At 33.9% G+C, this 15,708-nt stretch overlaps 1 protein-coding gene across 17 annotated transcripts in view; it reads left to right on the top strand.

Moving 5' to 3' along the window:
* The window catches only part of BIRC6 (baculoviral IAP repeat containing 6), a 211,416-nt gene that overhangs the window by 160,207 nt on the left and 35,501 nt on the right, over positions 1-15,708 (top strand). For all 17 annotated transcript variants that reach the window (XR_013994673.1, XM_081069478.1, XM_081069474.1 and 14 more), the window contains one exon: positions 9,576-9,786. Coding sequence is in view for 16 of the 17 variants with exons in the window: in XM_081069478.1 (XP_080925604.1) it covers positions 9,576-9,786 (211 nt within the window). In the remaining variant the exon portion in view is untranslated. The remainder of the gene's footprint in view (positions 1-9,575; positions 9,787-15,708) is intronic.

Genomic DNA, 15,708 nt, shown 5'->3' with positions numbered 1-15,708 from the left:
CTGCATTTCGTCTATAAACAACTCGACTTACTCTATATGTATTGGAGACATATGTATATTTGTTTTCCAACTAATTAAATTGTAAGCCTATGAGTAGTTGTGTTTGTTTTCATATTTACTTAATGCTACTTGTATTGCCATTACATAATTAAATATAGCACAAACTAGCTGTTTATACGATAAATCAGTGGAATGCTTTATAAAAAACCCCATAAAAAAGGATTTGGCTAAAACAATCATTGAATTGGGTTTACATGAGAAACTCTAAAAGACTGCATGTTGTGTATACACAAATACATTGTTTTTTTTCTCCCAGTGGAATACCCTTCCAGCTGAGTAGAGCAAGTGTGTAAAAAATTTTATTATTTTAATCCTTTGCCAGAAATCTTTGACTCTTTGATGTGGGCTTCCATGTACTTCATTCTTTTGGACTAGTGGCTGACTTTACTGCCAACTGAAGCCAAAATTCAGCATCTCTAGGGTTGGCATGAATCCCTAAAGCAATTTGTTGGCTAAGGCTTGGTTGACGAATATAAGTTCAATAAGTTAAATAATGGAAAAATTGAGAGGGAGATGAAAAAATTTTTATATGAATTGTTAGATACGGAGTGATTTTTATCAAAGTATTTATATAAAACTCATTGATGTTTTCCTTACAGCACATATATGTGATAGGATTACTGCTGATTACATATTAAATTCATCTGTAGTAAAACAACTTCTAACATTTTATTAATGGACAAGTATTCTTGATGATATATGCTCACTTAAGGTATACTTTCAGATAATCTCATTTGCAAAGATCTTAATTGAAGAACAATGTTTTTTTTTTGAAATGTATAGTATCAAAGAGTAGTTTATTGTATTAGTATTAGTGTGAGTTCAAGATTATTTCAGGGGGAAAAATTTGGAATTTCTCTATTCAATGTTTATTTCAGCCCCCCATTTAAAAAAAAAACCACAAAGTTGTATTTCATTCATGTATAATTTCTACAACTATTTATTTCCTAGAGGAAAAAATATATAAAGTTAGGAAGGATTATAACTGTAAAAGTCAAATTAATAGATCAGTACTAAAAAATTGAACTTTTTTGAATAAATTAGTTTTCCAGGCAAAAATTTTTTTGTTATAGGATTATCTTTTAACATATGCATGTTAACCACATAGGGGTATTGATTTCAAATAATTGTGTATTGAGTTTTCAATATTTAACTACTTGAAAGGATTTATAATTTACAGAGAAATAACTTAAGATTTCTAATTTCTTTGTTTCCGTAGGGTGATTACTGTATTTCTAGTTAGGCAAAGTAACAATGGATAAATTCTTTAATTGAACAATATTTGAATACGCATTGTGCAATTTTGTGTGTTTTCATAAATGCATAGTGAAATGCATTTTATCGTTACAGTATCATGCAGAATAGTTTCACTGCCCTAAGAAATTTCTTGTGCTCTACCTATTCATCCACCCTCCTTTTCTGCCCCCCTGAAACCTCTAGTAACCCCTGATCTTTTTACTAGCTCCATAGTTTTTCCTTTTCCAGAGTGTCATATAGTTGGAATCGTACAGTATATAACCTTTTCAAATTTACTTCTTTAATTTTCTCCATGTTTTTTTGTGGCTTGATAGCTCATTTTATAATGGAGTAATATTGTATGGATGTAACAACAGTTTATCCATTCATCTTTGAAAGATATCTTGGTAGCTTCCAGTTTTGGGCAGTTATGATAAAGCTGTTGGAGGCCTTCATGCACTGATTTTTGTTAACCATTTTGTTCTACTGGTCTATGTTTCTGTTCCTTTTGCCAATGCTACATTGTCTTGATTATTGTAGCTCAGTAGTAAGTCTTAAAGTCTAATATAGTATCAGTCCTCTGACTTTATATTTCTTCAATATTGTTCTTCTGTAAAAGAAGAACATATAAATTTTGCCTTTCCATATGTATTTTAGAATCAGTTGGTTGATATCCACTAAATAACTTGCTGGGGTTTTTGTTGGGATGGTTTGTGCCCTGGTCTGTGTGTGATACTTTGTTAACTGAATTTATAAAGCACTGCAAAAGGCCATCTTTGGATAACTGGCTACATGTACTCGTATATCAGTATAAATTCTAGTGTTTCAAATATTTAAATTGTTGACATGGAAGCCATTCAAAACTTCAGTGGAAGGATTTGCAGATGATGTAATACAGAATTGTACACCTGAAATCTATGTAATTTTACTAACAATTGTCACCCCAATAAATAAAAAAACAAAAAACTTCAGTGGAAGAGGAAAGGCTTCATTCTTTTGCTGATCTCAAGTTGAAAGAGGCTCTATGAGTATGCATTTACATTTATGTTTTCGTATATTCAAAAATTAAAACAATATATTAGGAAAAATAATTGTGAAACTTACATATTCTCCTTCCTTATCCTTTTGGTTGCTGTTTCGTTATATTTCTTCTTTCTGTTATATTTGGTTGCTATAGTGTTATATTTCTCCAAAATGGCAGTATAACATACACCCCTTTTCTGTTCCTTGTTTCCCTCACTTCCAAATTACATACTTTGAAATTTGCTCCAATGTAGCATAAAGCATCTTCATTTTTATGACAGCATAATTGATACTTAGTAATTAAAACAGTTCCATACTGATAAACATAAATTGATTCTTTTGCTATTGCAAAGAATGCTGCGGTGACTAATTTTGGTGAGTTTGATAATTTTATCTATAGGATTAATCTTCAGAATTATTAGAATTGCTGATTCAAAGGGTTTGTAAGTAGTAGCAAGTGGCTATTTCCCCACAGCTTTATAACTTCCTTTATAAAGGAACAACTTCCTTTCTTTTATCTATCTATATATGCATACAAATATATAAACTTTATACTTATACACTCATTGTTTCTTCTGTACCAGTTGTGAGACATCTGTTGCAGACATGATAACCCTGTTACCCCTAAGTATTTCAGGGTTTATTTCCTAAAGGACAAAGGCAGTCTAAATCAAAAATCAGAAAATTAACATTGATATAACCATCTAATCATCTAATCCACAGATTCCATTCTTGTATCATCTGTTGTCCCAATCATGTCCTTGATAAGCAAAGGAAAGAATTGCTTTTTGTCCAAAATTTAATCCAGAATCACGTTATATTTTGTAACCTCCTTCATCTCCTTCAGTCTGGAATGTTCCTCAGATTTTTGTCTTTTGTGACCAAGACAATTAAATATTTTATTATGGAAAAGTCTAAAATAAGTAAAGCTGGTGATTATAGCATAATGAATCCCCATGAGCTCCATCCCCCAGCTTCATCAGTGATAAATACATGGCCATACTTTGTATCTTCACCCAATTCTTTCCAAACGTGTGTGTGTGTGTGTGTGTGTGTGTATGTTATGTATACCTAGAAGTATGAACAAATTAGTAATAGGAGAAGAAAATATAAAGAGTATGAAAATATTTGGGACTTAAAACAGATTAGCTCTTTCTACCAAAACTGGAAAGAAGAGGGAAAGGCAGGTGTTGGAGCATCAGAGTTTTTATATAGCTAAGCCACTATAAGTTTTATGTGTGCTGGAATGAATAGTAATTCTACATGGAAATATTTTTGTTTGTGATAGTAGTTAAGCCAAATAGGCTTTGAATGATTTATGAAGATTTTTGTTGTTGTTTTTGCCCAGAGGATTTCTGCCCTTGGGGATTTTATTAGTCACAGTATTGATACGGATTTTTTTTTGTTTCTTGTTCCTTTGTCCTACTAGATAGTTTAAAAAAGGCAAACATTTGACCAGTTAATATCTATCGTTTTCTTACCCTTTAGGTCCATTAATTGTAAAATTTGTAATGTTATGGCAAATTCAGCTATAATTGTTGTGGCACTCTAGGTCTTTTGCATTTTTATATACATACTGTGTTTCCCCGAAAATTAGACCTAGCCAGACCATCAGCTCTAATGCATCTTTTTTGCATCTTTCTAATGCAAAAGACGCATTAAAGCTGATGGTCCGGCTACGTCTTATTTTTGGGGAAACATGGTATTAGAATCATCTTGTCAGTTTCAACACCCTCCAGCAAAAACGTGTTAGGAATTCGATTGGAATTGCATTCAATCTATATATCAATTTGGAGAGAATTGACTTCTTAACAATATTGAATCTTCTAATCTATTAACATCATATCTCCATTTGTTTAGAATTCCTTTAATCTCTCAGCAGTGTTTTGGTACTATTGAACTCATGTCAAATTTCTCCCAATTCCATTTTTTATGCTATTGTAAATGATACTGTTTTTTAAAATTTCAGTTTCCTGCTGTTAACTAATATATAAAAATACAGTTAATTTTTTTTTGGTGGGGGAGGGGAACAGGACTTTATTGGGGGACCAGTGTGTACTTCCAGGCCTTTTTTTCCAAGTCAAGTTGTCCTTTCAATCTTAGTTGTGGAGGGCGCAGCTCAGCTCCAGGTCCAGGTCCAGTTGCCGTTTTTCTAGTTGCAGGGGGCGCAGCCCATCATCCCTTGCTGGAGTCAAACTGGCATCCTTGTGGTTGAGAGCCTGCGCTCCAACCAACTGAGCCATCCGGGAGCTCAGTGGCAGCTCAGCTGAAGGTGCCTGTTCAATCTTAGTTGCAGGGAGCTCTGCCCACCATCCCTTGCGGGACTCGCGGAATTGAACTGGCAACCTTGTGGTTGAGAGCCTGCTCGCCCATGTGGGAATCAGACCGGTAGCCTTTGGAGTTAGAAGCATGGAGCTCTAACCGCCTGAACCACCAGGCCGGCCCCAGTTAATTTTTTTTTTAATTCACCTCACCCACTACCTTATGAAACTCACTTGTTTCTACTAGATTCCTTAGGATTTTATGTAGACAGTCATTCCATGTAGGCAGTCATTCCAGGTACATTAAAGCAATTTTGTTTTCCAATTTGTATGCCTTTTGTTTCTTTAAAATTGTTTTATTGTACTATCTAGACTTTATAGAAATTGTCAGTTTTGGGGAAAAATGTTCAGTCTTTCACTGTTAAATGGGATGGTCGATGTAGGGTTTTTTTTAGATACTCTTTATTAGGTTGAGGCTGTTTTCTTCTATTGGTAACTGTTAGAAAAGAGCTCTGTCATAAATGAGTCTTGAATTTTGTTAAATGCTTTGTGTAGATCTGCTGAGATGTTCATATGGCTTTTCCTTTTTTGTCTGTTAACATGGTAAATTACATTGCCTTTTAAAGTGTTAAGTCAATCTTATATTCCTGGAATAAATCCCACTTTGTTATGATTCTTTATCCTTTTTTGTTTTTGTGTTCTTGAGCATATTGATCTGTGGTTTCTTTTTTCTGGTAATGTCTTAGTCTTATTTTGGTATCTGTATTAATTCTGTCCTCATACATATTGAGTTGTTTTCACTACCTGTATTTTCTGAAGGAGGTCTATAAGATTAATGCTATGTGTTTTTTAAATGCTTGTTAAAAGTTACCTGTGAAGCCATCTGGAGCTTTTTAATGAAAAGGCTTTTTATTAAGAAGTCAGTTTCTTTAACTGATATAGAGCTATTCAGAGTTTCTGTTTCTTTTTAAAGAACTAATTTGGCATTGTTGGTTTTCTCTATTGTTTATCTGCTTTCTACAGTGACCACGTAGTATTGGTTACCTGAAGCTGGCCAGAAGAGGATGACTAACTGCAAAGGGGCATAAGGAGGAGTGTTTGGGATGATAGAAATATTCTAAATCTTCATTTGGGCATTGATTATGTAGTTTTTGTTGTCAGAACTCATTGAATGCACAGAAAATTAGTGCATTTTATTGATTGTAAATTATACCTCAATTACTTGATTTTAAAAGTTATAAATAATTCATATGGAAATGACTTCATTATTTTGCTTGGGTTATGTAGTTTTTTTGTAACTGACAGAAAAGCCTAACTTCCATTAATTGTTATCCTGGTAAAGTGTCCGTTATTAAAATTCTAAGCCAGTTGTAGCATATACTTAATAACCCAGTGTCACTTTAATGTGTGGAGTTACTTAGTATGATGTGATTCAACACATAATTTATGTTAACTGCTTCTCTAAAGTGAGAATAAGGTATTATTTATATTATAAAAGCCATGCTTTGTTGTGTTCGAATTTATTTTACTGGCAATAGAATGTGGCAGAGCGGTAGAGTATGTATTATTTGAAAATTATATTATTGGGGCTGGCCCGGTGGCTCAGGCGGTTAGAATTCCATGCTCCTAACTCTGAAGGCTGCCGGTTCGATTCCCACATGGGCCAGTGGGCTCTCAACCACAAGGTTGCCGGTTCAACTCCGACTCCCGCAAGGGATGGTGGGCTGCGCCCCCCTGCAACTAGAAAACGGCAACTGGACCTGGAGCTGAGCTGCGCCCTCCACAACTAAGACTGAAAGGACAACAACTTGACTTGGGAAAAAAAAGTCCTGGAAGTACACACTGTTCCCCAATAAAGTCCTGTTCCCCTTCCCCAATTAAAAAAAAAAAAAAAGAAAGAAAAAGACACAACCTAAATGTCTATCACATGATAAATGGATAAATAAAATGTTGTATTTATATAATTAAATATTTTTTAAAAAGAAAATAATAATATAACATGAAGCATAAATTACATTCATAGAATTCTATTCAAAAGAATGTTAAATAAAAACACCAAGTTCTGAGGAAAGGCTATAATTCTACATTATTTAGTAACATTGGAAAACAAAATTCTACCCTTTAATGAGCACACTAAAACACTGTTTTCCTTTTTATATGGAGGTCAGATTAATTTTTCAGATTTTAACTAGGAGGAATGTATAATAATATATTATCTCTTGCTTTTTTTGACTAGGACAAGATTATAGCTTAATTCCTTTCATGTATGTGTTTATATCTTAAGTTCTTTAAATCTTAAATTCTGTGAATCATCTATTTGTTATCAAGTAGTAATTACTAAATTATCTTATATTGTCAATAAAATACTTACTGCATGCTAGGTACTCTGATTCACCATTATAAAACAGTTCTAACTAGGTATGTGATGAAAAGTAATGCACCCCAATATTGTCCCTCCAACTCTAGTCCTCTCCACATTTCACAGTCATTACTAGTTTGTGGTTAACAGACTCAGTGTTCTATATCTATCCAAGTATATCTACTACATGTATGTATCTCTTGTTCTGAAAGAAACCTAAAACAAAGTATTCATGCTATTTTGAATATAGAGATTGTTTTAATCATAGCTATGGTGGCTGTGTAACACCTGTGACTCGTAGGGAAAGACCCTTCTCTTCTCATGAGCCCATAGCCACATACTTGTCGTGGTTTGTGTATGTAAACAGAATATAAGGAGTTTGTCTCTTGAATGTGCACTATCCAAGATAATTTTTTGCTGTGATTGAGACATTCTGTATCTGCTGTCCAGTATGGATTCATGTGGCTGTTGGTCACTTGAAATGTGGCTAGTACAATTAAGGAATAGAATTTTTAATTTTTTTTTACATTTGAATTACATTTAAATAGTCATATGTGGCCAGTGGTTACCATATTGGACAACTCGGTTACCATATTGCCCGTGGTTACCAGTGGTTATCATATTGCATCACGATATAGTGAAAAGGCTCCAGAGTTAGATGTACCTAGATGTCAGTGTTGGTCTTGCTATCTTCTGCTTAGATGCTGTGCAACGTACTAATTCTTAGTTTCTCGTGCGTGCAATGGGAATAATAATGCTTTCTCCAAAGAATAATACCCACAGAGAAATGTCATCATGTGGGAAAAAAGGATTGGATGTATACGAGTATATACCAAAGTGATAGAGCTGGTGAAGGAGCGGAGAAAGATAAATGATGAAAAAAGGGACTTTAGCTTTATCAGGAATGTTTTACTATTGTTAGGAGAATCAGTTTGACATGTTAACTCATGTATATAAAATTCATATTTAGAAATCATCTTTTTCCTCTCCTACTTTGTTCCTCAGCTATAAAAAAAGAAGTAATATTTGAGTCTGTGCTTACATGTTGTCTTCATGTATTTCTTGCAATTTCAGTCAAATATAGATGTAGGAGATAGGTCTTTATTTTTAAATGTTACATAGGATAGAATCGTTTGGATATATTTGTGTATTTATCCTTTTAATTTATTGTTCTTAGCTTGCTTGCAACTTTCAGTATTGAAAACAGTGTTGTCTTGATCATTGTTGTTTATAGGTATATAGCAACAGTGATATTGCTAAGTCATAGAATATGAGCATTTTAAAAAATGTCAAATTGGTTATCAATTTGCATGTCAACCTGTTTATATACATAGCTTTTCCATCTCCTCATAAGTATTAATGTGTTTTATGCCTGTCAGTAACTTTGAGTTTTAACTTGTATTTTCCTGAAAACTGTTGTGTTCTATGTTGTACCATAAAATTATAGTAGTAAGTACTAGCATGAGATCCTGGGTTAGAAAAGAAGCTTTAAACATAAGCAAGTATTTATAGAAATTTTATATACATTAAAGATGGAAGGTAAAATTTCAAATAAGCGAGGAAATAATGGACAGTCGTGCTTTCCTACAACTGTCCTCTGCGTCAGTGGAAGGAGTAAAACAAGAGCCTACTCCTCCATCACTCTGAATAGCTGCTCTATTTGTCGTCAATCCATTAGAACTAATTTTATTAAATCCTTTATCCTTTTGTATCTGTTGCCACATTAAGTCCAGGATTGTCATTCCCCTCCCCCATACTCTAATCCCTGTATAGTCTGTGGCGTTGATGCAATTTCTACCTCCATCAGTTTTCCTTCCCTGTTTTAGTATTCTGTGTACCATTCACAGTACTTAACAGCATCTGAAAATTTGTATTCATTTGTAGTTCTCTAGGATGTAAGCTACATGAGGGAAGGGTTTTTTGTTTGTTTTCTTTACTGCTGTGTTTCCAGCCTGTGCAGCAGGTTTTCAATGAATATTTATGAAATAAGTAACATTACAAATACTTATGGAATAACTACTCAGTAACTGGCATTGGGAAAAAGTTGTTAGGTCCTTATCTCATGTGATTCACAAAAGTAAATTCTAGTTGAAGGAAGGCCACAAAACATCTTTAGAAGAAATATATGTTCTCAGAGTTGGGAATCCATTCTTAGAAGCATGTGGTTTTAAGAAAAAAATTTTTGATTTGTAGCTGATAAAAGGCATAGTCACCTTTTTTCTAGCAAGTTGATTTGTTGAAACATACTGTTGATAAACTGTGGTCATCATTCTGTTGTATCTAAGATACTGTAGCTTCATCATTTCAATTTAATTTTTAAAATGTATTTCCACTTCATACTAATAAATGTATTTATTGCCATAATGTACTATCTGGGCTATTTACTCATTTTTATGTGTAAAATATCTAGATAGTTATTTAATTACATTTATTGCTCTCTCCCAACTCAGTTTTGTTCCCTAAAAGTGCATGCCTATTATTATACTTTGTATATTGGTGCTTCATAAAATCTGTATTAGTCCATTTGCCAACAAACCCGTTTCTCTTAAACTCCAAGGAGAAGCTACATTGCTGTGGACTTACTTTTATATTGCACATGTTCTCGTCTTATGCTTTCCCACTCTTCCTTTTTTCAGTTCTCGACATGGCAAGACATGTGCCACTCTATCGAGCTCTGCTGGAATTGCTCCGAGCCATTGCTTCTTGTGCGTCCATGGTGCCTCTATTGTTGCCTCTTTCTGCAGAGAATGGTGAAGAGGAAGAAGAGCAGTCAGAGTGTCAGACTTCTGTGGGTACATTGTTAGCCAAAATGAAGACCTGTGTTGACACCTACACCAACCGTTTAAGGTACTATATCGTTCTTTTCTCTGAGAAGTCTGAGAAGCCTCTGAGAAGTCTTTTTAATTAAAAGAAACAAAACCAATATATGCTAATGAAACAAATACACAGAAACAATATATAAAACTACAATAAACAAGTATCCACCAAATCCATATATTCAGAAAGGTTTATTCACTTGGGCTTATCCAACATCTCCCTGTGTGATCTTACAACTCTTGGTATGGAATTTTTCTTAAATACTGCCGCGCTGTACGTATACAGATAGATGCTAGTTTTAGTCAGTATTGAGGTCATAGATACTTTTCAGTGTCACTAAATACGTACTTCTAATAGTGTTCTTAATGCTTCTAATTATGCATTGTACATAGATGCTTTATTTTATATAAGCATCTATTAGTGGACATTTGGGTTATTTCCAATTATAACAAACTCAGACACAGATCTTTTGGGGCTTGTAGAAATCTCTGCCAAGTAGATTCATAGAAGTAGAATTGTTGGATTTATGGATTACTCCTGTTTCATTTTGATACATAGTTTATAATTCATGCTATAACCTCTTTTAGAAGTCAGAGGATTCAGTATTTTTTGACATTATAATAAAGTTAATAGTAATCTTCATGAAAAATTTAATTTTTAAATGAATCTTATTTAAATTTATACTTCATTAGATTGAGATGATGAGTTTTGTTATCAAATACTCTTAAAATAACCTAGTAAGCCTTTTCCTTTCTCTTAGCAGAATCTGCTCAGTGGTTGTCAGTTTTACTTAAAGATGGCCCAATTTTGATTTTTAAAGCACTTCTACTGCCAGTGGAAGTTTATTCCTTTGTCAGGGGTCTTTACAGTCAATGATTGGTCTTTGCCGTCATTGTAATGTATTTGTTCTACCTAGTCTCACTTATTTTTTAAGAACCTAAAATTTGAGAAACAATGTACAATGTATGTCAAATAATGGCGCAGAACTAACTGCTCACTGGAGGAATAGTTTTTAATGAGTCTTCACCTTTCATGGAGAAATCAACTTCTTAGATAATCCTGACTCCATTAGCTTATGATATTGTCATTATCACTTTAAAAACTAGTGGCTCACTGCGAGGCAGTGAGAAACATAAATTAAAGAAGAGATTAAAGAAGAGCCAATTGGTAGAGCTATGAAAAGCTGTAGGTTCATACTGCTGTTTTATCAGGGAAGGAAAATGTAAAGGTATATTTTCTTTGATGGTGTGAGTTTTTTTTTTCTGTTGTAGAGAAGAGAATAATATGTTTAATCCCATTCTTGTGGCAAAAACATCTTTCTAATTGGTGACATAGGCAGCCAGCGTAATTATACTATTAAAACAGTGCCTTATCATATTTGAACTGAAGGTCTGATTTCCTGACTGAGCTCAAGTCTCATGGAGACATGTCTAATTGAACATGCCATTCGTTGCCCTGGCCATTTGTGTTTCTTACTCTGATAGAATAAACAGACTTTTGACAAAGCAATAATAAAAATGTGTAGAGCTTCGCAATTGCCCTCATGTATTTTTAGAGAGATTCATGCCCTGTGTTTCTGTACCTTATTTTTCTGTGTTTTGAGTTATGTTGTACTGGTTTATAACTAAAAATTGAAAATTTAGGCAACCTTCAGTGTTTTTCCTCCCAGGAGTATTTCTTAGATGAAAAATTTTATAAAGATTTGGAATGTTATAATTGCTGCTTTGGTTAAAAATAATATCACAAATTTGTAGTGTTATAAATGTCAAAATAAGACCATTAAAATAACTTTCTTTATATTATGTATTTCCTTATACCATAATTTCTATCAGATCCTACAAAAATATAGTTCTGTTGTATTGAGTTCTGAGGTAACAGAAGATGCTGCTTATTGCCATAAGCGGAATTTTTGCACCTCAAGTGCGCTTTTTCATTTCTTTTCTTAAGTTAATATATTTCCTATTCACATAAAATATGCAGTATAATTTTTAAAAAAGTAAACCTCATTTCTGTATAAATGTATTAAATATTCACTACAAAAATTTAGTTTCATAAAAAGGGTAAGTGAGCCTTGTTTCGCTGGAGCTCTTCATTTTTCTACTTGGTTATCTGGAAAAAGTATTCTTCACATTTCCATATTTCAATAAGAAAAAAATGACACTTCAGATTTAGAAATTCTGTACCAACAGAACATGCATGTGAGGATCATAATGACTGTGCATAGAGCTCATTTCATTTATGTTATTTTATCTTTATGGTGATTCTGTGCAGTAACTATTTTTAATAACTTTATTGTATTGATGAAGAAACACTACTAGTGAGTTTTGTATTAGGATTTGAAGATGCTTAGTCGAGATCCCTTATGATATCTGTTATATTATACAGCCTCAGTTAGAAAAAGAAACCAGCAAAGACCTACATGATAAAACATCCCTACCCTCCTTTCAAGGTTTGACACATTGAGAATTCATTTTCCACCTCACAGAGAGAGGGGGTAAAATCTATTCTTTTGCAGCCTGTCAAGACTTAAGATATATTTCTTTTCATATTTTCATTATAAAGAACTCTAATAAAGTCAACAACATAGTCTAATTTCCTATAGCGTTTATACCCACGGAAATCGGCCTAAATTCAATTTTAACACTGATTCAAAGTGCAAAGATTGTCCCTACCTCCACATTCCTACCCCATTTCCAACTGTATTTTTTAAAAACCCCAAGATACTCTGAGAAGACAGTGGTCAAGGCAAGTATGTTCTGTTTATATATCACTTACCGAATATGTTTTAGTACTTTATTAGGGTTTGAAGTTAATGGTTTAAAAATAACGTGTAGGTGTATCTCAGCTCAGAACATTTTTACATTATTTTTGTCTCCGCACTCTTAGTAAGAAATGTAAGGGTGATAATTAAAGTATATCTGTTTAGCATAGGGATTTTTTAAAAAAGTAAGACAGAGCAAGTTTAGTTTGCTACTTAGTTTATATACCTTATTGCATTATTTTTCCCTCTTTTTCATGTATTTCTCATTTCTTTTTTTCTTAACCAAGCAGATACAAAAAAGCATGTAATTTTTTCCACTTCAAATAAAGTTTAATATATTTAACTCCGTGGTCATCTTAGATTAAAAAAAAAATAGTTATGTACTCTGCAGATCTCTATGATGATGGTGGTTACATATAATGGTTTTCATTGAAATAATTTCTTCTGTGTACGTTATATTTATAATTTTTCTTCCTTTTATGGATGAGAGAAATTAAAACGTTTTCCCCAAGTACAGAAGAAGTTTACTTTTGCTGGTGGGAGTAACCTAATTGAGATTATCCCATCTTGAGGCCAGTGACTAAATCCATCTAATTTGGATATAAGAATTGAAAGGATGAAGGATATCTGACTCTTAGCCCAAGCCTGAAACCTTCTATAAGAGGAAGTAGAAAGTTATTACGGAAGCTAAAAAGGCAGATCATATACCTTGCTTTTATCTAATTTGTGCATTAGAAATTTGTAATTATATTTAGTTGGTGAGATCTGGCCTGGTCACAAAAGCTTAACTGATTTGTTCATTTAATAGGTATTTACTGAATGATCATGGGAGCATAACAAGAAAATTGGATCCTTTTTCTAAGACACTGACAAATGGTGGAAACAATAACTAGAAAGTTTTAATAACACAGTATGTGGTATATTAAAAGTACGTATAAGAAAGACATTACTGGAGAGTCAACCCAGACTTGGAGACCTAAAGATTGAGTAGGAATTAGATAAATGAAGAGGGCAGGGGCTGGTATACCAGGCTGTGAAAATAATGTTAGCTGTGAAAGAAAGTGTCACATATTCAGGGAAACCTGCCTGGCTATAATGTGGATGGGAGATGAGACTGGAGAGGAATTGAGGGGCTAGAAGATGCAGCAGGGTGTATTCCAGTTACTTACTCTTAAATGTGGTGGTGGGTCACTGAAAGGTTTTCAGCAGAGATTGATCAGGTTTGCCTTACAAAAAGAGTATCTTGCAATGTAGCTGAAAGTTTAGTTTGAGATGGAAGTTGGAACAAGACTAAACTGCCATGTAAGAGATTTTTATCCTTTCCATCTCAGCGGTAGACCTGTATGTGGTCTCTTCCCATCCAGCCATTTCTGAGGACTGAGGATTTGAGGTCATTAGCCTTCTTGCTGTTGTATTATTATGGACTTGATAGAAAGTTAATTCCCAGGTCCAAATACAGTCAGTGTTCAGGACTTTTGACTTTAAAAAGCAACCATGTAGCTCAAACTTGAAATCACTTATTAACTGCATTACTCCGCCTATGTGTTAATATTGGCAACTACAAATTTATGCCGAGATGTCTCCAGTAGAGTACATACAAGTGCTGTAGCACAGATGATTCTGGAAGCGTGGTTTCCTTTGTTCATGTGTAAGAATTTGAAGTCTGTAATCCCGGGCAGAAGTTTGCCAAAACGAATCCTACTAGGTTATTTTGCTCGCCCACTTAGGCAGAAAACTATCATCTATCTGTTGGCTTAACAGAGGCTCAGTCATTAGCCAGAGAGTCTTTTACATTAAGGTTCAGGAATGACAGGGTGAGACTACATGCAAGTTCATACATTCTTCATTATTTTTTAAAAGCTGTTATCCAGCAAAAGTTGTAGATGTGGAAAACTTGTATAATACTGGGTTTTAGATACATTTTTTCCTGGAGACTTTCATCGTTGTTATTTTAGAATTCATCTGAATCTAAAAAGAGTGTTCATATAATAATGGGATGTTATTAATCTGATCAAATATGCCAGTTTTCCTGATTGGAAACTGAAGGAAATTTTTCTTGGTAGAAATTCCTTGTTAGAGTGTAGAGCCTCAGCATTTATGAGGAAGAACTTTCAGATCTTATACCACCTATGCTATTGTTAGAATCTTTATAGATCAACTGACTTTTTTCTTAAAAAAAGTTTTATTTAAAGAAGAAACTTCAAAATCCTGCCATATCAGAAGAACCAGTATCATTTGCCATAAATAGAAGATAAGTGTAAAAGTGAATAAACTAAAATAAAAAGTCTCTGACTCCAGACTTGTTTTCTGTTTTAAGAAGGATGATTTAGCAAATGCTAAAGAACTACCAAAGGAATACTGAGACCTTTCTTTTCGTTGGAAAAGGACTGGCTTTCTCACTATGCAATTCAGTTTTCTAATAGCATATCTAATTACCACTTAATGTCTTCGTATACTTTGGGAAACACTTTAATAGAAAATACTTCAAGTCCTCTAACAGTAGATGTGTTTTACAAATATAAACTAACAAAATAGTAAAAGAAGTAATAGGGGGCCGGCCTGGTGGCGCAGGCGGTTAGAGCTCCATGCTCCTAACTCCGAAGGCTGCCGGTTCGATTCCCACATGGGCCAGTGGGCTCTCAACAACCAAAAAAAAAAAAAAAAAGAAGTAATAGGAAGATGTCCATTAACCTTCATACTCTCCTTTTTTAATCTATGCTTAATTGGGAGAAGGTAAAAGTTAGCAAACAGCCAAACTAGCCTCGCTTTTGTGTTTACATATGGCTATAATATAGTGTGGTATTGTGGTTCTCATCATCACCTTAAAAGTTTTACAAAAAATAGTTGGGTTTTAACTTGACATGTTTCTCTTCCTTTTGATTTTCTACTTCCCTGCTCACTAAGATGCCCAGTGCCCCCTCTGGGCCCCCTGCCTCGCTGAAGCACCTTCTAACCAGGTTTGTCCTGCTGTCCCTGGAGTTTGCCCTCTTATTTCAGAATACTTCCCTGAATGTGGACTATTATAATTTATATAAAGGGCATGACCTTTTAACCTTTCAGTGGGGCACCTAAATATTTTTTTTTTAATTTATTCGGGTGACAATTGGTAGTGAAATTACATAGATTTCAGGTGTACAATTCTGTATTACATCATCTGTAAATCCCATTGTGTGTTCTCCACCCAGGGTCAG

This window comes from Rhinolophus hipposideros (genome assembly GCF_964194185.1).
Source record: "Rhinolophus hipposideros genome assembly, chromosome: 12".
In the NCBI taxonomy this organism is placed as follows: Eukaryota; Metazoa; Chordata; class Mammalia; order Chiroptera; family Rhinolophidae; genus Rhinolophus; species Rhinolophus hipposideros.
This window is presented reverse-complemented; position numbering and strand designations above follow the sequence as displayed.